The following is a 19,764-nucleotide window of genomic DNA, read 5'->3' as shown; positions in this document are numbered from 1 at the left end:
AATAGTTGATGATGGGTTGTGAAAATGCAAACAATATGTAATAGATGTTGTGAAAAGAGAGTGTTCCTATTTACTGTAATGAAGATGTACTGAGCGGAATTAATAAAAAAAAAGATGTTTGGAAAAAAAGAATAAAAGACTTTAAAACAATAGCCTCTGTGGACTTCAACCACGAAAATAAAGTGACTGTCTGCATTTGTAAGGCCGTGTAATATTACATGGACACAAAGTGCAGGTATACAATTATCTTATTTGGAATTGGTTATGGCTGCGGCATGATCGCAATCAGTAATGGAAACTAAGAGCAAACACAAAAATGGGTTATCCTTTTAGAGGTTCAAGCGTTAACAACCAACTATAAAAAAAACAGGGGCTTCCTAAATTAACACAGAGGATTTATCCTCAACACCATGGACGTCTCCGGTGGTAGGTGTAAGGGCTATTATGGACACGCACAAGTGCTACTCAGGAGACCTGTTGAATAAGTACCAGACCGGCTTTGATAGCGCCATGTCGCAGGGACTCTGTTTGGAAACAGAACTGTGCCTGGGGAGTGCAGGACATCAGTATGTAGGGGCTGAGTCTCAATACAACATCAGTACCTGTAGGCCCCAAAGTTCGACTAGCTCATAGTGCTTCATCTGAAATCCTAACCTTCCCAGAGTAACAAGGGATTTGGCAAACTAGAACATGACCCTCTAGTCCCCAAAGGAATCGTGGAAACAGATAATCACCTTTTGTTTTCTCACTCATGCATGTCCACAATAAACAAAGAAAAGACCTAAAGAAATGTTACAATATTCATTAAAACTACAATTGTCAATTGTGAAGCAGTTGGGCGGCGATTAGAAAGCGCAACAACTTAGCAGACTAATTAGCATTATTAGCTAACTGTATACAATAAATAGTCCTAACATGGTAAATGATGTATCTGTCTAGGCCTACCCTCACTATATGAGCACAGGGATATATGAGTGATCTCTGGGATAAGCACTGGACCCCATACCTGGTATTGTAGTTAGGTGGTCTGCATCATATGTGTAAACTCAGTTTACGCAAGGCTTGTGCACCCGTTCCAAGACTTCCTCCCTTTTCTGGGATCCTCCTCTCTCGCTCCAAAGGAGCATGGCACAGTGTATATGATAAAAACTGTTGTGTTGGAAAACAGCAGATGTGCTACCGTGTTGGGTGTAAAACGTAAGGACACTTTGCTGTCCAAGCATTGGAAAACAGTATACCATGTTGTTCGACCTTGAACGAAATGTTCAGACTGAATCCCGAGAAGAAGAACTAAATAACCAAGAACATGTGCAGCGTATTACTAAAATAATGTCATGGCACAAAAACAAGTGTATTAAGTGTAAACGTGCAAAACAAAAGCAGCCTAAAAATGTGCAATGCACGTAGCTAAGGGAGAACAACAGTGGGTCCTCAAGGGAACTTAGTACAATGAGGGCCTTATGTCTAAAAAAAATTTCTTCACAACAATAATTATTTTTCTCCTTTCATTGGAAGAAAAAAATAAGTTGCCTCCTAATTCATTTTTCTTTCAGACCAAAATATGTAGGCATTGGGCTTATTCAAGGAAAGAAGGCCTCCATGTTGATTTTAAGCAACATTTTTGATTATAGACACATAATTAATAAACATTAGAACATTGGAATGTTAGGAGCTCCATTGAAGACAATGGAGTGCTCCATGCTTTTACGGGCCCGTAACGGCCCGCAAAGCAACATTTCAATGTTGTTATCAAAGGCCTCTCGGAGACCGACAGAATTTAAACCCCTTCGTTATATTTGTTGGAACATTCTGCCCTCTAGTGGCAGAATGTTCTAATAGCCTTATAGCCCTTTGTAGCTGGGCTGTACCGGCTATTAAAGTCCTGCTCCCTTGTTAAAGACCCTCGCCTTTGGCTCGGGCCTTTAACGCTGGAGCGGGCCTTTAATAGCTGGTATAGTCCGCAACGGTAGGCTATAAGGCTATAATAACAACATATAAGCACTTAAGGTATTTTCAATGACCTCTATATAAGTGAATAGACCAAATGCTTTACAGAAGGAAATTACATTCAAATTGAAATAGCTTTTATTTTGGTTAAAATAATCATATAAAGCACAACACGTTACAATTAATCTATAAAAGTGCCACAATAAAATAGAATACAGCAAATACAATATAGTAATTCATAAAAGTTCTGTTGGACTTGGCCCTTTTGGCAGGTTCACCCCTAAAGTGTTTTGCTTTGCAAGGTGACTTAGTGTGAGTTGTTTTTGGCTTCTGCGCACTTTAACACTGTGTCCCAGTGTAAAGTGCGTGCGCACTCTGAGTGCATGTTGTGAGATTGGCCTGCCCTCCCATAGGAATGCATGGGGAATGTGTGTGACCATGGTACTTCCTGATGCGTGGGGAGTGCAGGGGCGAGTTTGGTATGTGCAAACTCGTGAGATTAAATGCTGCGCGATGTTGTGCGTGGATTTATTGTGTCTGGTGTGGAAGTGCCACTTCTAGAAGTTGGTATGACTGTGTAGTAAATGTGAATTGACTGTCTGGCTTGTGAATGGCTGGAGCTGGCTGGTGGGTCTGGCTCCAGGAGTCAGGATGGGTCTGCCCCGGTGGTGAATGGAGAGATCTGCATGTTGATGGCAGGGAGGAGTACACCTGGGACCTGAATAGGGCTGGGCCTTCCCTACACAATGCTGGCTCCGCCCCCTGTGGTGTGACGGATGTCCCTAGCCTGTCCTCTGAATGTGGAGAGGGGCTGAGCACAACAAAGTGCTTCAAAACCAGTTGCATCTGGTTTTTCCTTAATCCTGTGCTGCCAGACAAAGGACAAATGTGTATAAAAAGGGGCTGTGACCCCATGTAAAATGTTCTTCTGATCCTAACCTGAGGGGGGCCTGCTGCTGCTGCTGGGAGCCAGGAGGACCGCCACTGGGGACTGCCTCCCTGTTGGAGGGCCCTGTGAGCTGGCCCCTGGGCCCTGCCTTTGCTCCCCTGCTTCCTAAAAAGACTTTCCTTGACTTTGCCTCTAAAAGCGCCTGGGAAGCGCTATATCCCGAGTGCTGGGAGCACTTTATTTTTCCACCTGTGGGAGAGCTTCTACTCTTAAATGCAGCACGGAGCTGCGATCGCCCTGCAGAGGGAGACCCCGGCATGGGGATCCCCCTGCCTTTATGCCCGGATCAAGCGGGTACCTGCCCCGCATATTTGCCTTGGTGATATCCCTAGCGGGTGTCCACCCGCCAGGGATCGTGTGCGTGGAACGGGAGCCTTCCCCGTGTACTGCCGCTTTTATTTGCCCGATTATGAGCGGGTGCCCACCCGCTCAATTTGTTCTATTGAGGATGCCTACCCCTCGTTTTGACGTCAAAAACTTCACTGCCGCCGTCCCGGGGTCTTCCGAGCAGAGTGCTATGCCCGCCTACTAACCGCGCTGGGATTGGTCCCCAGCTTTCAGGATTCCTGCTGCGTCATCCCAGGGCTGCGCAGGGATTGGTCCCCGGCTCAAGGGCTTCCCCACGCCCACCCAGGAAGTAGGGCGGGCCCTGGAGAAGAACCAGGAAGCGGACGGGCGCCCACCCCGCACTCCTGTGGCCCCACCGAGAGAGGCGCGCCAGTCAAAGGGCCCCGGAGTGCCTCCTGGGAAGGAGTAGGGCTGCCGGCGCTGGCGGGGCTCCCGTGATGTGAGGAGAGCTCCGCAACACCGCTGCAGCAAGAGGGAAGCTGGCCGGTACGTCGGAGCCTCCCCGTGTTGCAGATAAAAAACGGTGAGTGAGGGCTTTGGAGTGGGAGCAGCCTGGCTCGTTGAGTGGCCCCGGAAGGCAGCCGGCCGCTCCAACGGTTGTTGGGGCATTGTGGTAGTCCGAGCCCGAGAGACTCCACCGTTGTTTGGCCGCATATTTGTCTTAGAGCCCACGAGGCTCCCGGGGGCATTTCTTGTAGGTAGAGCCTGAAAGCCTCCAACGTGATTTGGGGGCATGGTTGTTTCTTTGAGCCCCAGAGGAGAGCCAGGGTGCACGCTGGTGCCCAGGCTCAGTTCCCTAGCTGCCCAGCACTTAGGGGGCAGCTGCATCGTTTAGGCCCTACAAACCCTTGCGCATTCTTCTTTGGCTGCCTGCGCAGCCCAGCCCTGACATTTTTGGACAAAGGGCATTTTAGCCCCTGAGAGGCCAAGTTGGTCTGGGGGTCAGTATCTAATGTAATTCTACGCAAGGTGATGGTATTTGTGTTCATGTTGGTAATGACCTGATGCCTAATGTGATTTATGCTTAATGTGCAATGCCTTTATGCTTGTGATACCTCTAACTGTGTTTATATGCTTAGGAGGTTGTGTTGCCTAGTATAATTTATGCTAGTGAGTTAATGGCTCCCTGCGTGATATATGCTTAAGGCGGTTAGGATTGCGTAGTGTGTACCTACCTGTTACCAGTGGTTACTGGTTGTGTTCTGCAAGTATTATTTTGTGCTACAATTATTCTACATTCTAAGTGCTATTTCTACTAAGTGCTAATTCTGACAGTGGCCCATGTGGCCCTGTCCTGTGTATATAATCCCCTGTAAATACTACCCAGTGCCAGTTGGCACAGTGTAGTTCTGTTATTATGATCTCATGTGTTTATGGTAATACAAAGGCTATTTTTATATATAACCTTGTGTGAAGTCCCTTTTTGTGATCTACCTAGTGTGTTGCTGCTGTGTGTGTGTATTGCGCAAACGCTTTACACATTGCCTACGGGATAAGCCTGACTGCTCGTGCCAAGCTACCAAGGGGGTGAGCAGGGGTTATCTTGGTGTGTGACTCCCTTGCCCAGACTAGAGGGGTGGTTTCTGCCTGGCTTTGGCGCTAGCCTCAGCCAACCAGAAACCCCAGTTCTAAAATTGGTGATCAGCGGTGGGAATTGGACTTGTGTTTGCACAATACCACAGCGACGACTGGTTGCACTACAAGCTCTGCATTTAGATAATCACATTTTGGGGATTTTTTTTTTATAGTTCCATTATTTCTTCTCCTAAAGGTGTCCTTTTTGAATTGCGTACTCCTGTTTTAGCTCAGACACCTAGGTTCCTTGTGTTAAAATTTTCTCGAGAACGTCCGCCAAAATGGAGCCTGCTTTTGATTTCTGTGGTCTGTTTAGATACAGTATGTTAGAGTTGGTAAGGTTCTGTGAAGAGAGAGACATAGAGGTGGGTGAGTCAGACACCAAGTCCAAACTGAGGGACAACCTGATCCTATGGCAAAAGGATCAATGGGATCTTGAGCGCAGTGAGGAGGAAAGGGACCGGGCCACACACCATGAGGGTGGTGAGTCTGAAGGGAGCCCTGAAGAGTCTGAAGAGGAGGGAGAAGATGACAGTACATGGATGCCAGTAGATAGTGAAGACCCCATAGATAGGCAGTCCCTTGCTGGGTCCTGCGTCGGGAGAAACGCCTCATCCCTTTCCCTGACCCAAGATGAGTGGGAAGATAGGAGGGAAGAAAGGGAGCACCAGCTGGCTTTGGAACAGCTCAGGTTAGAGCTTGCCAAGGAGATAGCGCAGCTGGGTGTTAAGAAGAAAAAGCTAGAGACTGAGAGGGTCTTAGCGCAGGAGAGAATGGAGGAGGCTGAGAGGGCCTTCACCAGAGAGAAATTAGCTCTGGAGGATAGATTATCCCCTGAGTGCAGTTATAGATTTCTGGATTCCCTAGGGAGGGTTGAGTCCAGTGGTGGCAGCGATATAGACTTCAGTGCAGGAAGTCCCATTACCAGTTCCCAGAGTATGGTACCTGTTTCCCAAGAAGAGGAGTATAGGTTGAAATTCAGGGGCAGTAAGAAACTGTCTCACAAGTCTTGGGAGGAGTTTGTGGATGAATGTAATGAGGCACTGGTCAAGTGGATAAGGCTTAACCCGGAACAGGATTTTGATGAACTGCTCGATATGGTTATCAAAGAGCAAATGCTCAGTATTTGTTGTTCAGGGTTGCGCCAACACCTGTTGAGGTTTAAAACCTTTTGTCCTTGGGAACTCGCAGAGGAAGCAGAGCGCTGGGAAAGTGCCAGAGATTCTGAAGAACCATTGGTGAGTGATCCCAAAAGTAGTGGTTCAGGTATCTTACAGCCTAGCGTGGTGGAAGAGGTTCAGAGTAGCCCAGCTAGGTCCCAAGTAGTGAGAGGGGTGTAGGGGCTCACGACCTGTCTCAGTGGAGTAGGAGTGAGTGTGACTGAGAGTCCCCTGATGCCCGAAGCCCTGCCTCAGAGCCTGCATGGTTTCTTAAGGGAACCCCAGGTTGGGGACCTAGGCTGTCCTATTATTCCATTTGAGGAGGATCTCCTAGTGTCTAGAGAACCTGGAGCATCTGTAAACAGAGCTCCCATGGTTCTAGTGACCGGCAGTGCCACTCCAGTTGGGAGGGCACAGAAGTCCGAAGTGAGGAGTGAATGGGGGATGTGTTCCCCAGTGGAAGAATCAGTGGGTCAGGGACTAGCCAGTTGGGCTACGTTCCCTTGGAGTGACCAGGGTGACACCACTTCTGTTCTGGGGGATCTTCGGGCACTGTCAGATGGACAGGGGACGGGAGATCTGCACCAGACAGACGGTCACCCGACATATGAATCATGTGTTAGCCTCAGGGGGATAGTGTGTGAGTCCCCAGAAGTCCTGGAGTGCCAGGCAAGAATTCCACCAAAGGTTTTAGACCCAAGGTTGGGAGGCCAGGTTCAGGATCCGCCTGACCTGGAGGGAAGGACGTCTGTAACCAGCGTCCTGACCGGTTCATCTTCCAGGGGTACCACTCCAATTGGGAGGGTGCAGAACTTTGGAAGGGGGTGCAGAGGGTAGGAGTCCTCGCCTCTGATCCCGGTGCAACCTGAGGGGTTAAACCCTAGGTTGGGAGAGTGGTGTTCTATGGGTACCTCTCAAAGGAGGAGGTACCCTAAAAGGAGAGGTAGGGGGAAGAGAGCCTCACCCATGACTTCTAGTCCACCTGAGGGTGCAGACCCTAGGCTGGAGGATCAGTGGCCGTCTAGAACTGCCCTGAGGAGAGGAAGTGTGGAGAATGGCTACTATGTACCAGGGGTAACTACCCCCCACTCTGTGAATAGGCAAGGACCAGCGGCACCTGGGTGGCCTACGGCCTGGTCCTGGCCGCTGACGGCTTGGGAGTACCAGTGGGGTAGCCCAGTTGTTCCAGACAGCGTTTTTAGAAGAAAGAATATGGGTTCACCGTGGCGTAGAACAGGAGGGTGTCCCTGCAGTTGCAGGCCCGCGTCCGTGTTCTATCGCCCAAAGCAGGGAAGCCCATCACGGTGGTGATTGATCTTCCCTGCGTTTTGGCTGGAAGGGGGTTGTGTTGGACTTGGCCCTTTTGGCAGGTTCACCCCTAAACTTTTTGCTTTGTATGGTGACTTGGTGTTAGTTGTTTTTGGCTTCTGCGCACTTTAACACTGTGTCCCAGTGTAAAGTGCGTGCGCACTCTGAGTGCATGTTGTGAGATTGGCCTGCCCTCCTATAGGAATGCATGGGGAATATGTGTGACCATGGTAGTTCCTGATGTGTGGGGAGAGCAGGGGCGAGCTTGGTATGTGCGAACTCGTGAGATTAAATGCTGCGCGATGATGTGCTTGGATATATTGTGTCTGGTGTGTAAGTGCGACTTCTAGAAGTTGGCATGTCTGTGTAGTAAATGTCAATTGACTGTCTGGCTTGTGATTGGCTGGAGCTGGCTGGTGTGCCTGGCTCCAGGAGTCAGGATGGGTCTGCCCCGGTGGTGAATGGAGAGATCTGCATGTTGATGGTAGGGAGGAGTGCACCTGGGACCTGAATAGGGCTGGGCCTTCCCTACACAATGCTGGCTCCGCCCCCTGTGGTGAGACTGATGTCCATAGCCTGTCCTCTGAATGGGGAGAGGGGCTGAGCACAACAAAGTGCTCCAAAACCAGTTGCATATAGTTTTTCCTTAACCCTGTGCTGCCAGACAAAGGAAGAATGTGTATAAAAAGGGGCTGTGACCCCATGTAAAATGTTCTTCTGATCCTAACCTGAGGGGGGCCTGCTGCTGGGTGCCAGGAGGACCGCCACTGGGGACTGCCTCCCTGTTGGAGGGCCCTGTGAGCTGGCCCCTGGGCCCAGCCTTTGCCCCCTGCTGCCTAAAAAGACTTTCCTGGACGTTGCCTCTAAAAGCGCCTGGGGAGCGCTATATCCTGAGTGATGGGAGCACTTTATTTTCCCTCCTGGGGGAGCGCTTCTACTCTTAACTGCAGCACGGAGCTGCGATCGCCCTGCAGAGGGAGTCCCCGGCGTGGGGATCCCCCTGCCTTTGTGCCCGGATCAAGCGGGTGCCTACCCCACCATTTTACCTTGGTGATATCCCTAGCGGGTGCCCACCTCGTCAGGGATCGTGTGTGTGGAACGGGAGCCTACCCTGTGTACTGCCGCTTTTATTTGCCCGATTCCGAGCGGTTGCCCATCCCGCTCATTTCGTTCTATTGAGGGTGCCTACCCCTCGTTTTGCCGTGGAAAACTTCACCGCCGCCGGCCCGGGGTCTTCCGGGCAGAGTGCTATGCCCGCCTACTAACCGTGCTGGGATTGGTCGCCGGCTTTCAGGATTCCCGCTGCGTCATTCCAGGCCCGCGCAGAGATTGGTCCCCGGCTCGAGGGCTTCCCCACGCCCACCCAGGAAGTAGGGCGGGCCCTGGAGAAGAACCAGGAAGCGGATGGGCGCCCACCCCGCGCTCCTGTGGCCCCACGAGAGAGGCGTGCCAGTCAAGGCACCCCAGAGTGGCTCCGGGGAAGGAGAAGGGCTGCCGGCGCTGGCGGGGCTCCCGTGGTGTGAGGAGAGCCCCGTAACACCGCTGCAGCAAGAGGGAAGTTGGCCGGTACGTCGGAGCCTCCCCGTGTTGCAGATAGAAGCTGATGAGTGAGGGCTTCGGAGTGGGAGCAGCCTGGCTCGTTGAGTTGCCCCGGAAGGCAGCGAGCCGCTCCAATGGTAGTTGGTGCATTGTGGTAGTCCGAGCCCGAGAGGCTCCACCGTTGTTTGGCCGCATATTTGTTTTAGAGCCCACGAGGCTCCCGGGGGCATTTCTTGTAGGTAGAGCCTGAAAGGTTCCAACGTGATTTGGGGGCACGGTTGTTTCTTTGAGCCCCAGAGGAGAGCCAGGGTGCACGCCGGTGCCCAGGCTCAGTACCCCAGCTGCCCAGCACTTTGGGGGCAGCTGCATCGTTTAGGCCCTACAAACCCTTGCGGATTCTTCTCTGGCTGCCTGCGCAGCCCAGCCCTGACATTTTTGGACAAAGGGCGTTTTAGCCCCTGAGAGGCCAAGTTGGTCTGGGGGTCAGTATCTAATGTAATTCTACGCAAGGTGATGGTATTTGTGTTCATGTTGGTAATGACCTGATGCCTAATGTGATTTATGCGTAATGTGCAATGCCTTTATGCTTGTGATACCTCTAACTGTGTGTATATGCTTAGGAGGTTGTGTTGCCTAGTATAATTTATGCTAGTGAGTTCATGGCTCCCTGCGTGATATATGCCTAAGGTGGTTAGGATTACGTAGTGTGTACCTACCTGTTACCATTGGTTACTGGTTGTGTTCTGCAAGTATTATTTTGTACTACAATTATTCTACATTCTAAGTGCTATTTCTACTAAGTGCTAATTCTGACAGTGGCCCATGTGGCCCTGTCCTGTGTATATAATCCCCTGTAAATACTGCCCAGTGCCAGTTGGCACAGTGTAATTCTGTGATTATGATCTAATGTGTTTATGGTAATAGAAAGGCTATTTTTATATCTAACCTTGGGCGGAGTACCTTTTTGTGGTGTCCCTAGTGTGTTGCTGCTGTGTGTGTGTGTTGCGCAAATGTTTTACATATTGCCTCCGGGATAAGCCTGGCTGCTCGTGCCAAGCTACCAAGGGGGTGAGCAGGGGTTATCTTGGCGTGTGACTCCCTTGCCCTGACTAGAGTGGTGGTTTCTGCCTGGCTTTTGATCAAGCCTTAGCCAACCAGAAATCCCTTTTCTAACAAGTTCATAATGTGCATGCTTTGCCGCCTTATTAAATGGAGTTGAAAACTGCTGAAAAAATGTTTAAACCTTGTCCATTTCCGCATTTTAAAACTTCAAACCATTCTTTTAGTGTATATGACTCGCAGCAAACAGATATCTACTAATACCAAAAACAATTGTCTGTGATGTATCCGTTTTTAAAATTCTCAGAGCCTCTAGATAGTTTCTGATCCCCAAACTTAAGCATAGATTGTGAAGTACTAAAATTATATACCATAGAGCTATACTTACCAATAGCCCATATACCTTATTTACCAAGAATAAGTCAGTCGGCAATGGAGAAGGTTCAATCGTTTATTTTGCAAAGCACCCTATATAGGGGAGCCTCTCTCTCGTCTTCACCCTCAAAGGTGCGCAGAGGACACTACTGGATTACATTCAAAACAGTGCATATATACTTTCAGCATACCTCATGAAGACCCCGTACATGGAAAAGTACCACTTCTCGTAAAGCCAACAGGAAAACCCATATAAGGCACAATGGATTGATTCAAAACTCAGCTCAAACTATTCCGGGGGTAGGTCAGTAAAGGTGCCTCCCTTTCGTTCTAGGGCATGGGAGTACAGGCACGGCGTCTGCAAGAATGTGCTCATCCTACAAGAAAGACAGATGCGACCTTAAGTTTCCTAAGTTAGAACCAATGGTCCGTTCATAGCCCAGGCTGACCTCTCAGGCTCTCTACACAGTAGCAGGTCACGTGTTTTCCTAGAAAAAGGAAGAGATACAGGGAAATGAGACCAAAATGCTGTTTGTTCAGTCGAGGCCCAATTCTTAATGTATGCATGGTTCGAGTGTATTTACGAGGGGTTTTCCTAAGGTGATATGCTAATATATTGGATACATTAGGCCAACATTATACAATATCGATTTATATTCCTTTAGACCGCCCTTTTGGCGTGATGTAGCCAATATATACAAAAAAAATGGCAGATATTAATCCAAAAACACACCTTCATCTATTTGCATTAGATCTGTAACTTCCTTTTGCACTAACTGCTTCTCTATTTTCGCCTGGCGCGGAACTGTCAACGAGGAAGTAAGCTTGGCAGCGCAATAAGAGCAACATGCTGGCTCACAATTCAGGCACAGGCAACAAGTAAATACCACCCCAATTATTCCAGCAAGGATCATAAAGATCTTCCAACCCCAGGTGGACAAGAGGTTCCAGAACCACCCTTTTAAGGACCAAGTACCAGTGTCAGCATGAACTTCCGCGGCCAAGCGATGTAATTTCTGAATGGCCAAATGTATAGTTGGAGCAGAATCAGGTATATACACACAGCAGGAGCTGCCGATCACGCGGCATGCTCCTCCTCGATCAGCTAGGATGACATCAATCACCATCCGATTTTGAAGCGAAACGAGCCTCGTTGCTTGAAGCTCTACCGTCAGGTTAGTCAAAATTCCAGCAGTAGTTTGAACTACATTTTCCACTATTCTGGACAGACGTCTAACATCTCTGCTGGTAAAAATAGGACCCCATATAGGAAAGAGACCTTTTGCTATGTCCACAAACTGCTGTAAGGCGGTGTCAGTCTGATCTGTACTATCAGTATCGATACTTCTACTAGCTCGTATGAAATCTGAATTTCATTTAGTCAGCTGGTGATTCTAATGATAGTTAGAAGGGGCTATATATACTGGAGGATAAAGGAAAGACAAGTAACACTGCCCTGCCCATCCTCCGGGAAGCCAAGTGTAAGCGTTTTTGCCGCATACAAAATACATGTTAGGCGGAGTTATCAAGGACGGAGTGCTATTGGTATGCAAAGTGTAGGTGTAGTTACATCTGCTATCTCCTACCTTAACATGACCTTTACCTCGAATACAAAATGAAGCAGTACTATTTAAAATGGGAACTGGCATTGCTTTATCATCTGTGACATTACGATCTTGGAAATACTGAAAATATTGCGTGGAGTTAAAGTGTTCAAAATCTAAAATTTCTTCCTTCAACCAAGTAACATTCTCATAAGTGGTATACATATTCATACAGGCATCTGGGTCTAAAGATCCCTATCCTTGGTTTCCCAAAGCGTTGAATACCTGATGTTGTTCTATATACCATAAAACAGCTTCATAATCCTTTTCGGTATATCTTTTGGGGTCGACTACATAATGTAAATATATAAGAGATAGCATCTGAAACCAGGCCTCACAACTTGCTAAGTGTGATAATGGCAGAGAAATGAATAAATCATGACGATGCATTACAGATGGCAAAAGGCCACATACCCAACAGATTGTCCTATTTGTGGTGCTATGAGCTTGATGTAGCATTTCAATGAACACATTTTTAACATACGTTTCTCGATGTCTTTCCTTATGGGGAGGCAAAGTATAAAAGAAATGTTCACGCGGAGCTGTTGTAGTACCTAACACCTTATGCATAGGATATTGAAATTCTAAATACACAAACACACTCATTAATATTATCATGATTTCTGCAATAATTATTACAAAGGCTATCTTCACTCTGATAGCCCAACCGAAAAACATGGGGATATTTTCAGAGAAAGGTCGGGGAGCAGGGGGTCGTTCATCTTCAAGGGCAAACCGGGCAAAGGGGTACATCCTAACTAAAAATCCAAACTAAACTCGGGAAAAGGTGCAAGCCAACTGCCAGAGGGTTTCTTCTTCCTGTGTCCATCTAGAGCCTCACAGGCAGGCTCCTATTGTTCATCAAAAAGGAACAACTTCACACTTTGATTCTACCGTTGCAATTTACGCCCTTAATGTAACACAGTCTTTCTTTCTGAACAGAGTAATGTGACAGTTCCAAGCTCTCTACGGGTTCAGTCCAGTGTCTTGCTCAGTACCCCAGTAAAGAGCTAACTTCAACCCTACAGCTCAAGTCTTTCCCTATCTCCTAGAATCCAAAACTGGAGGTACCGCGTTGTTTTTGGGGCCGTAAATTGTATCGAAGATGGCCAGGTTGTTCCTGGTCATGAAACAACACAGCAGCAGGGACATTTGGTGCAACAAGGTTCTCATAAGCCTCCGAGGAATCAGCCTTATCAAAAGATTCAGGGACTGGGGCTGATTCGTCTCCTTGCGGTATCAACAATCCTTCCTCTTGCCCGATTTCAAGGGCATCTGAGAAAGGCACAAAACTCAACCTCCGCTCTCCTTCTTGCGTTAGAACTCCGTCTCGGTTCTGCTGGTCAAAAGGGAGCGGAAGGGGCAATTTTTTTACGTGGGAGACGTGAATCCAGTGTTTCTCCCCGTCCACTTTCACTGCTGTCCGTGCTGCCAAAAGAATCTGGTAGGGACGGCTCCACCTTGGTTCCAAACTCGATTTCCGCTGATAATTTCGGACTAGGACCCACTGTCCTGGTTCCAAACTATGTCCGGGACCCTCCGGCAGCGGCTGCAGTACAGCTGACACCTGTTGATGAATGGAACGCAAATCTTTAGTTAAAGCGTACAGATAATCTGTCATCATAGGGTAATCAATATCACGGAAGGACCTAGGTCTCGGGACACCCCACACATTAGCTGGTCGACCAAAAACGACCTCATAAGGTGACAGCCCGGCTCGTGAATGGGGGGTTACTGTTAATGACATTAACGCTAGGGGCATAGCATCAGGCCAGCTCAAGCCTGTGCTTTCTTGAATCTTTGCCATCTTTAACTTCAGTGTACCATTATATTTCTCAACCAGTCCTGCAGCGGATGTCGTGCTGCATGAAATTTCTGTTTTATCTGTAAACCATTACAAATATATTTGACAAGGTCTGCATTAAAGTGTACCCCGTTGTCTGTCCAAATGACTCGAGGCAAACCGAACCGGGGCAGGAACTCTTTGATTAGGGCTTTTGCAGTGGCCATAGCGGTGTTATCTTTGGTAGGATATGCTTCAACCCATTTACTAAAAGCACATACCACCACCAGCACATATTTGAGGTTAATCACCCTTTTGAGTTGAATATAATCCATTTGTATTACTTCAAATGATAAAGAAGGAGTCACAAAATTCCCACTAAGGACTGTCTCCCTCCCTCCAGGATTATACTGCAAACAGACCATGCAGTATTTAACCACATGGGCAGCAGTTTTTGAAATATTCGGGTTATTCCACACAGGGTCTAATAATGCACAAATGCCTTTTGCACCAATGTGAGCGGGACCATGGGCCATCACAACTACTGCATATACCAATGCATTGGGCAGAAGCCATAGCTGTTTTTCAGTCAAATCAATCCAACAATTGTTTTTATCCAACTTCCCTATTTCCTGTTCCCATTTTATTATTTCATCAGGAGTAGCTTCTTTCTGTAGTTCTCTAACACTTTCAATAGTATTGTCAAACACTGTTGTCTCCGCCACCCACCTTGCTGATACACTGGGGAACATAGCAGACATTTTTGTTTGCGCTGTATCCTTTGCTACCTGATCGGCAAAGGCATTTCCCTCCCCTGTGGTATCAATAATTTTCTTGTGGGCGCTACACTTGATAATGACCACCTTAGGTTAAAGCATTCAACAATCTTTCAATCAAAGGGCTATGTTGTATCCTCTGACCATGGGAGGTAAGAAATCCCCGTTCCTTCCACAGCCGCCCAAAACTATGGACCACGCCAAAGGCGTACTGTCTGTCTGTAAAAATATTTACTCTTAAACCTTCGCTCAGTTCACATGCTCTTAACAATGCAATTAGTTCAGCTGCTTGCGCTGAGTGATGGGAAACCCGAGCGGTCTCCGCTACAGTTCTGAGGGTAGTTATAGCATATGCAGCTGTTGTTGTGCAATCTGGTAACTTAAAACATGAGCCATCCACATACAACTCCCCTTGGGGTTCAGATAAAGGGGTGTCGGTGAGGTCTACTCGTCCCTTTGTTTCTTCTTCAGTCCGAAATATACAATCATGGACATCGCCCTTTTGATCACTCAAAGGGAGGGGTAGTAACGTGGCTGGATTCAGAGTGGCACATCGTTTAATAGTAATGTGGGGGTGCAAATAGAGTTAATTCGTAACCAGTCAATCGCGCACTCGTAAGGTGCTGGGTTTTTGTTCGATTCAATAATATATCCACAGCATGCGGAACCATCACTGTGAGGTCAGTATTCAAAACAATCCCCTCCGACTGTCGAATGGCCACCGCCACAGCAGAAGTAGCCCTTAAACAGCTAGGAAGGGCTCTGGCAACATTATCCAATACGGCCGAAAAATATGCGCAAGGTTGTTGCTTTCCGCCAAAACCCTGTGTTAGCACTGAAAGTGAACAACCGTCCACCTCATGTACGTAGAGTACAAAAGGTTTTCGGTAGTCCGGAGTACCCAAGACGGGTGCAGAGCAAAGAGCAGATTTCAAAGAATCAAAAGCATCTTGACATTCATCCGTCCAGGGCAAGGGTTCATGCACATCTTTGGTAGTCAAATGCAACAAGGGTTTAGCAAAAAGAGAAAAATTAGGAATCCATTGGTGACAGTAAGAGGTTATGCCAAGAAAAGCACGAACATCACGTTGAGTACGGGGCACAGACATGTTAGTAATAACAGTTATTCGTTCAGGAGTTAGTCTTCTCCCCGCTTTCGACAGTAAATGATCAAGGTAGGTCACTTCCTGTCGACAATATTGAAATTTGGATAAGGATACTTTATTACCGTTAGCCGCTAAACGAGTCAATAATTTGACAGTGGTCTCTTTGCAACTTTCTGCCGTGTCTGCCGCCACCAGTATGTCATCCAAATATTGGATGAGAACATTACCAGGGGGTAGGACTAATTCATCTAGTACTGCTTTTAGTGCTTGGCTATAAATACTAGGACTCTCGGTATAGCCTTGAGGAGCACGACAAAATCTAAAACTGCAGCCAGATAATGAGAATCCGAAAATATGACGACTGTCAGGGTGGATTGGAATGCTAAAGAAAGCATTCTTAAAATATATCACTGAGAAATACTGGGCAGTAGGGGGAATCATAGTAAGAATTTCAGTGATATCCAGAACCACAGGATATTGGGGAATCACTATTTTATTAACCTCTCTGAGGTCAATCACAAAACGATACGTATTTTTATAATCAGGGTCACCATCCAGTGGGGCCTTTTTAAAAATCGGTAAAATGGGGCTATTACAAACGTTAGCAGCTGTTTCCACTAACACTCCTTTCTTAATCAAGTCACGAATAATCTGTAATAAGGCCTGTTCGCCTTCTGGAGAAATTCAATATTGTGAGATACGTGGCAAATGTGCATTCGGTTTTAAGTTAATTGATACAGGGGGTATTTTTAACAATCCCACATCTGTGTCCCCCATTGCCCAATTTTGGAAAATTCAGGTGGAAGATGTTCATTTTTGACAAAACATTGAGACGTGCATTTAGTGAGAGGCTGCATGGTTAAATAAACACCATCAGGAGAACAGTAAATGCAAGCATGCAATTTCTTCAATATATCCAATCCTAACCGATTTTCGCCACAACTGGAAGTAAGCAAAAATGAAGAGTCCACAGTAATTTGGCCGATAGTAAATGGAAGTGGCTTAGAAATGGGGCTTACTACTGGGATTCCTGAGAAACCCACTGATACGTTATTTTGCCCAGACAGAGTAGCCCCTGGGACCAGTGAATGGGCAACAGAACTATTCATTGCTCCAGTATCCACCAAAAACTTCTCAGATGTCCCCATCAATTGCCCCTTTACATTAGGCCCCTGTTGGTCAACTGGTACTGATATGTGGCCCCTGCTCTGTCCGTGGCTGTCTCATGCGTAACCATCTCCATCATATCCATCCTCCCGATAATCCTCATTGTAATATTATCTCCATTGAGGATCATCAAAATAATTTCTTCCTGACTCACCACCGGACATGTCCTCGTGCCTCATACTATTCCGATCACTACCACCTCGTCCTCTTCCTCTTCTTCTGTTAAAAACGCCTCGTCCATATAATAATGGACAATGAGCTCGCCAGTGTCCCTCTTGTCTACAATTGGAACACTGATTTATTCCTATATCAGGAGTCGGACCCGCTCCTCCTCTTCCTCCCATCATTGCCCTTCTTGTAAATGAACCTCTTCCTACCCTTCTAGCATTTTGTCCTCTACTAACCTGTTGCAGCAGCACTCGGGTTTTTAACTCTTTAACCTTTTTATCAGACTTTTCCTTGCTCTCATTTTCCCGATGTTCATAATACTGGGCCATGCTAAGAATAACTGAAGGGGTCGAAGTGGTCCATGTACTTTCAGCAGCCTGTAATCGTGTCATTATTTCAGGCAACAAATTAGTGACAAATCTATTCACAAATAATCGTATGCCACCTTCCGTGGACAAGTCTTGTCCACTAAAATCAATAAATACTTTCTCAAACCTGGTGAAAAAAATCAGACACACTTTCATCCTTTTTCTGTTTACAAGCCGTTAATTTATCCCAATCCACTTTTCGTGGGGGAATAAGAGTTTGCATGTATGTTATGATACCAGCGGGTATAGCTAAAATCTCATCTTTAGGTTTATCACCCGGCTTCTGATCTTTAGCTCATACTTTAATCTGATCCCAGGTCCCTCCAAGTTCTGCAGCATGATCTGAGTCATGTACCTGTCTCCATATATCTACTGGGATCAAGAGGCCAAAAAATAGCTCAATATCAGCTAAAGTCATGACGGCCGAGTTTGCGGCTTCGGTTAATTCTTTATAATAGGCTGTAGGATTTTTACGTGGGTCAGGAAGTTGAGCTTTTAATGTAAGAACCTCACTTCTCTTCCAAGGGGTATAAACCCATTGTTCTTGGAATCGTGACTCTACACGATTTCTAATCACTGTTCCACCAACATCTTTTACCTCGGGGATTTCAGGATGGAAGAGGGGGTGCACTTCTCTCATAGGATGTTGTTCCCCCCAGTCTGGACATTTCCTATGCATGTGCTCCCGGTAATGTATCAGTGTCTCGACATTCTGAAATACTTCTTTGAGTTGTAGTTCGAACTTAAAAGCTCGATCCCTGATATCACGTAGTATCCGAGGAGCCAGCCCTTCTTCAAAACATTGTTACCATAAGGAAATTAATCGGATTGCCATGTGTTCTAATGCCAATTGTTGCGCAACCGGTTCAAAATCTTTCATAGTACTCCAAACATCTTCTAAAGTATAAATCGGATTCCGCATCCATTGGGATGCCTGAATCACAATAGCCCGTTTTTCTTCAGATCCTAAGGACGTTCGAGTAAAAACTCGTCGGCCTTCCAAACCCCCCACGGGGCGTCGTAGCAAACCTCTGAAGAGGCAGTGGTCATTCCCATAGGGGAGACTGCTGGTCCTACGGCTGGGGGTGTTAAAACTACCTGGGACAAGGGAGAAGCAGCAACCGGCCCAGGTACCAAAGTAATCAAATCTGAGGTAGTTGGACGAAGGGTAGGAGGAGGAAACAACGGAGCTGGAGGGTGCATGGCTACCGGTGCGGTAGCGACTGAGGGCACCGCTGCGGGAGATGGAGCTCCAGCCATCCTAGTCCTAGCCATTGGGACCGCAGGATAAAAACCTTGAGGGGCATATGGAGGTGGCGGGCGGGCTTCTAATAATTCCTCTATATCATCTTCTGCCTCAGTTCGTGTCATATAACTCTTATCTGTTTGTAATCGAAGATGTCTATCCATTTGTTCAATATTTTTCTCTACCTTTTCTTTTTCATATGCTATTGCTTTTTGGGTAACAGTCTGTCCTGCTTTAATTTTTCCCAATTTTTCTTCTCTTATTGGCCGCCGTTTTGCCTCCTTTAACCATAGGTTCAAGGAATCGAACATAGTTTGACGGCTCTTCTTCATAAACAATTTGTTTTGTAAATAATTAATTTTTCTTTCATCAAAAGACCCCGTTAAAGGCCATTGTAACTCTGAATTATCCTTGGTATACTTGCTCCAAAGTGTATTAAACAAAATGGGAGGGATACCATGTTTTACATACATATCAAAACTAGGGCTGCCTTCCTGACGAGCAGGCTGTCTTTCTTCCAGACGACCACTCCGGCGACAGCAACATCCAAAACACAATTCACTAAAACACGACATGTTTATAAATTCAATAACTCATACCGTTTTAATTGGACTTACTCACATGAACGCTCTGTTTGTTTCATACCCATTCGCTCCTAAATCATACAGTCTCACTCGCCACTCATACATAAACTTCATAAATTTCGATCGATAAATGCTATTCCGTCACGGTTCTTAATACAAGGCAACGATTTCCGAAATACAAAATGACATGTCTTCCAAATTGAACAGAGCCTGTTGACTCCTGTTCGGGGAATTGATCACGCCGGATTCCAGACCACACAGATTAACAAAAGAGACAGTCCAAAGACTGCCCTGAGATCATCAGACAGGCGAACCACGAACCCTCTTACAGACCATCCCGTAGTCCTGTGCTGGTTGGGCCGGTGCGACTGGGCACGTAGCTCCAGACCCCAAGCTTACCCAGTTGCTCCTAGGGCTTTTCCAAAGAGGATCCGGCCGAGTGAGCACCCCCTTGTGCAACACTAAGGCGTCCGATGTTGTCCCAAATAATCACCAAACAAGTCTGTGGGGCATCTGCTCGTGCAGTCACTCCACTGCCACGTCAGACCCCCAAATTCCCTGTGGTTCACTAACCACCAAATTCCAAATACAGTTAACTGTTTCACTAAGCCACTTCTCAAAAGTGCTTGTTCCAAAGACGTCAAAAGACAAACAATACAATTCACTCACCTGGTGCACTCAGGTCTGATTGCATGTTCTCCA

The 19,764-nt window shown here is 46.9% G+C and overlaps 1 protein-coding gene across 2 annotated transcripts in view; it reads right to left on the bottom strand.

The window, feature by feature from the left end:
• Window positions 1–10,323: 10,323 nt before the first annotated feature.
• GPR4 (G protein-coupled receptor 4) overlaps window positions 10,324–19,764 on the bottom strand; it is a 581,787-nt gene continuing 572,346 nt past the window's right edge. For both annotated transcript variants that reach the window (XM_078660891.1, XM_078660890.1), the window contains one exon: window positions 10,324–13,431. Coding sequence is in view for 1 of the 2 variants with exons in the window: in XM_078660890.1 (XP_078517016.1) it covers window positions 13,388–13,431 (44 nt within the window). In the remaining variant the exon portion in view is untranslated. The remainder of the gene's footprint in view (window positions 13,432–19,764) is intronic.

The sequence above is a fragment of the Lissotriton helveticus genome, chromosome 9 (assembly GCF_964261635.1).
Source record: "Lissotriton helveticus chromosome 9, aLisHel1.1, whole genome shotgun sequence".
Lineage (NCBI taxonomy): Eukaryota > Metazoa > Chordata > Amphibia > Caudata > Salamandridae > Lissotriton > Lissotriton helveticus.
This window is presented reverse-complemented; position numbering and strand designations above follow the sequence as displayed.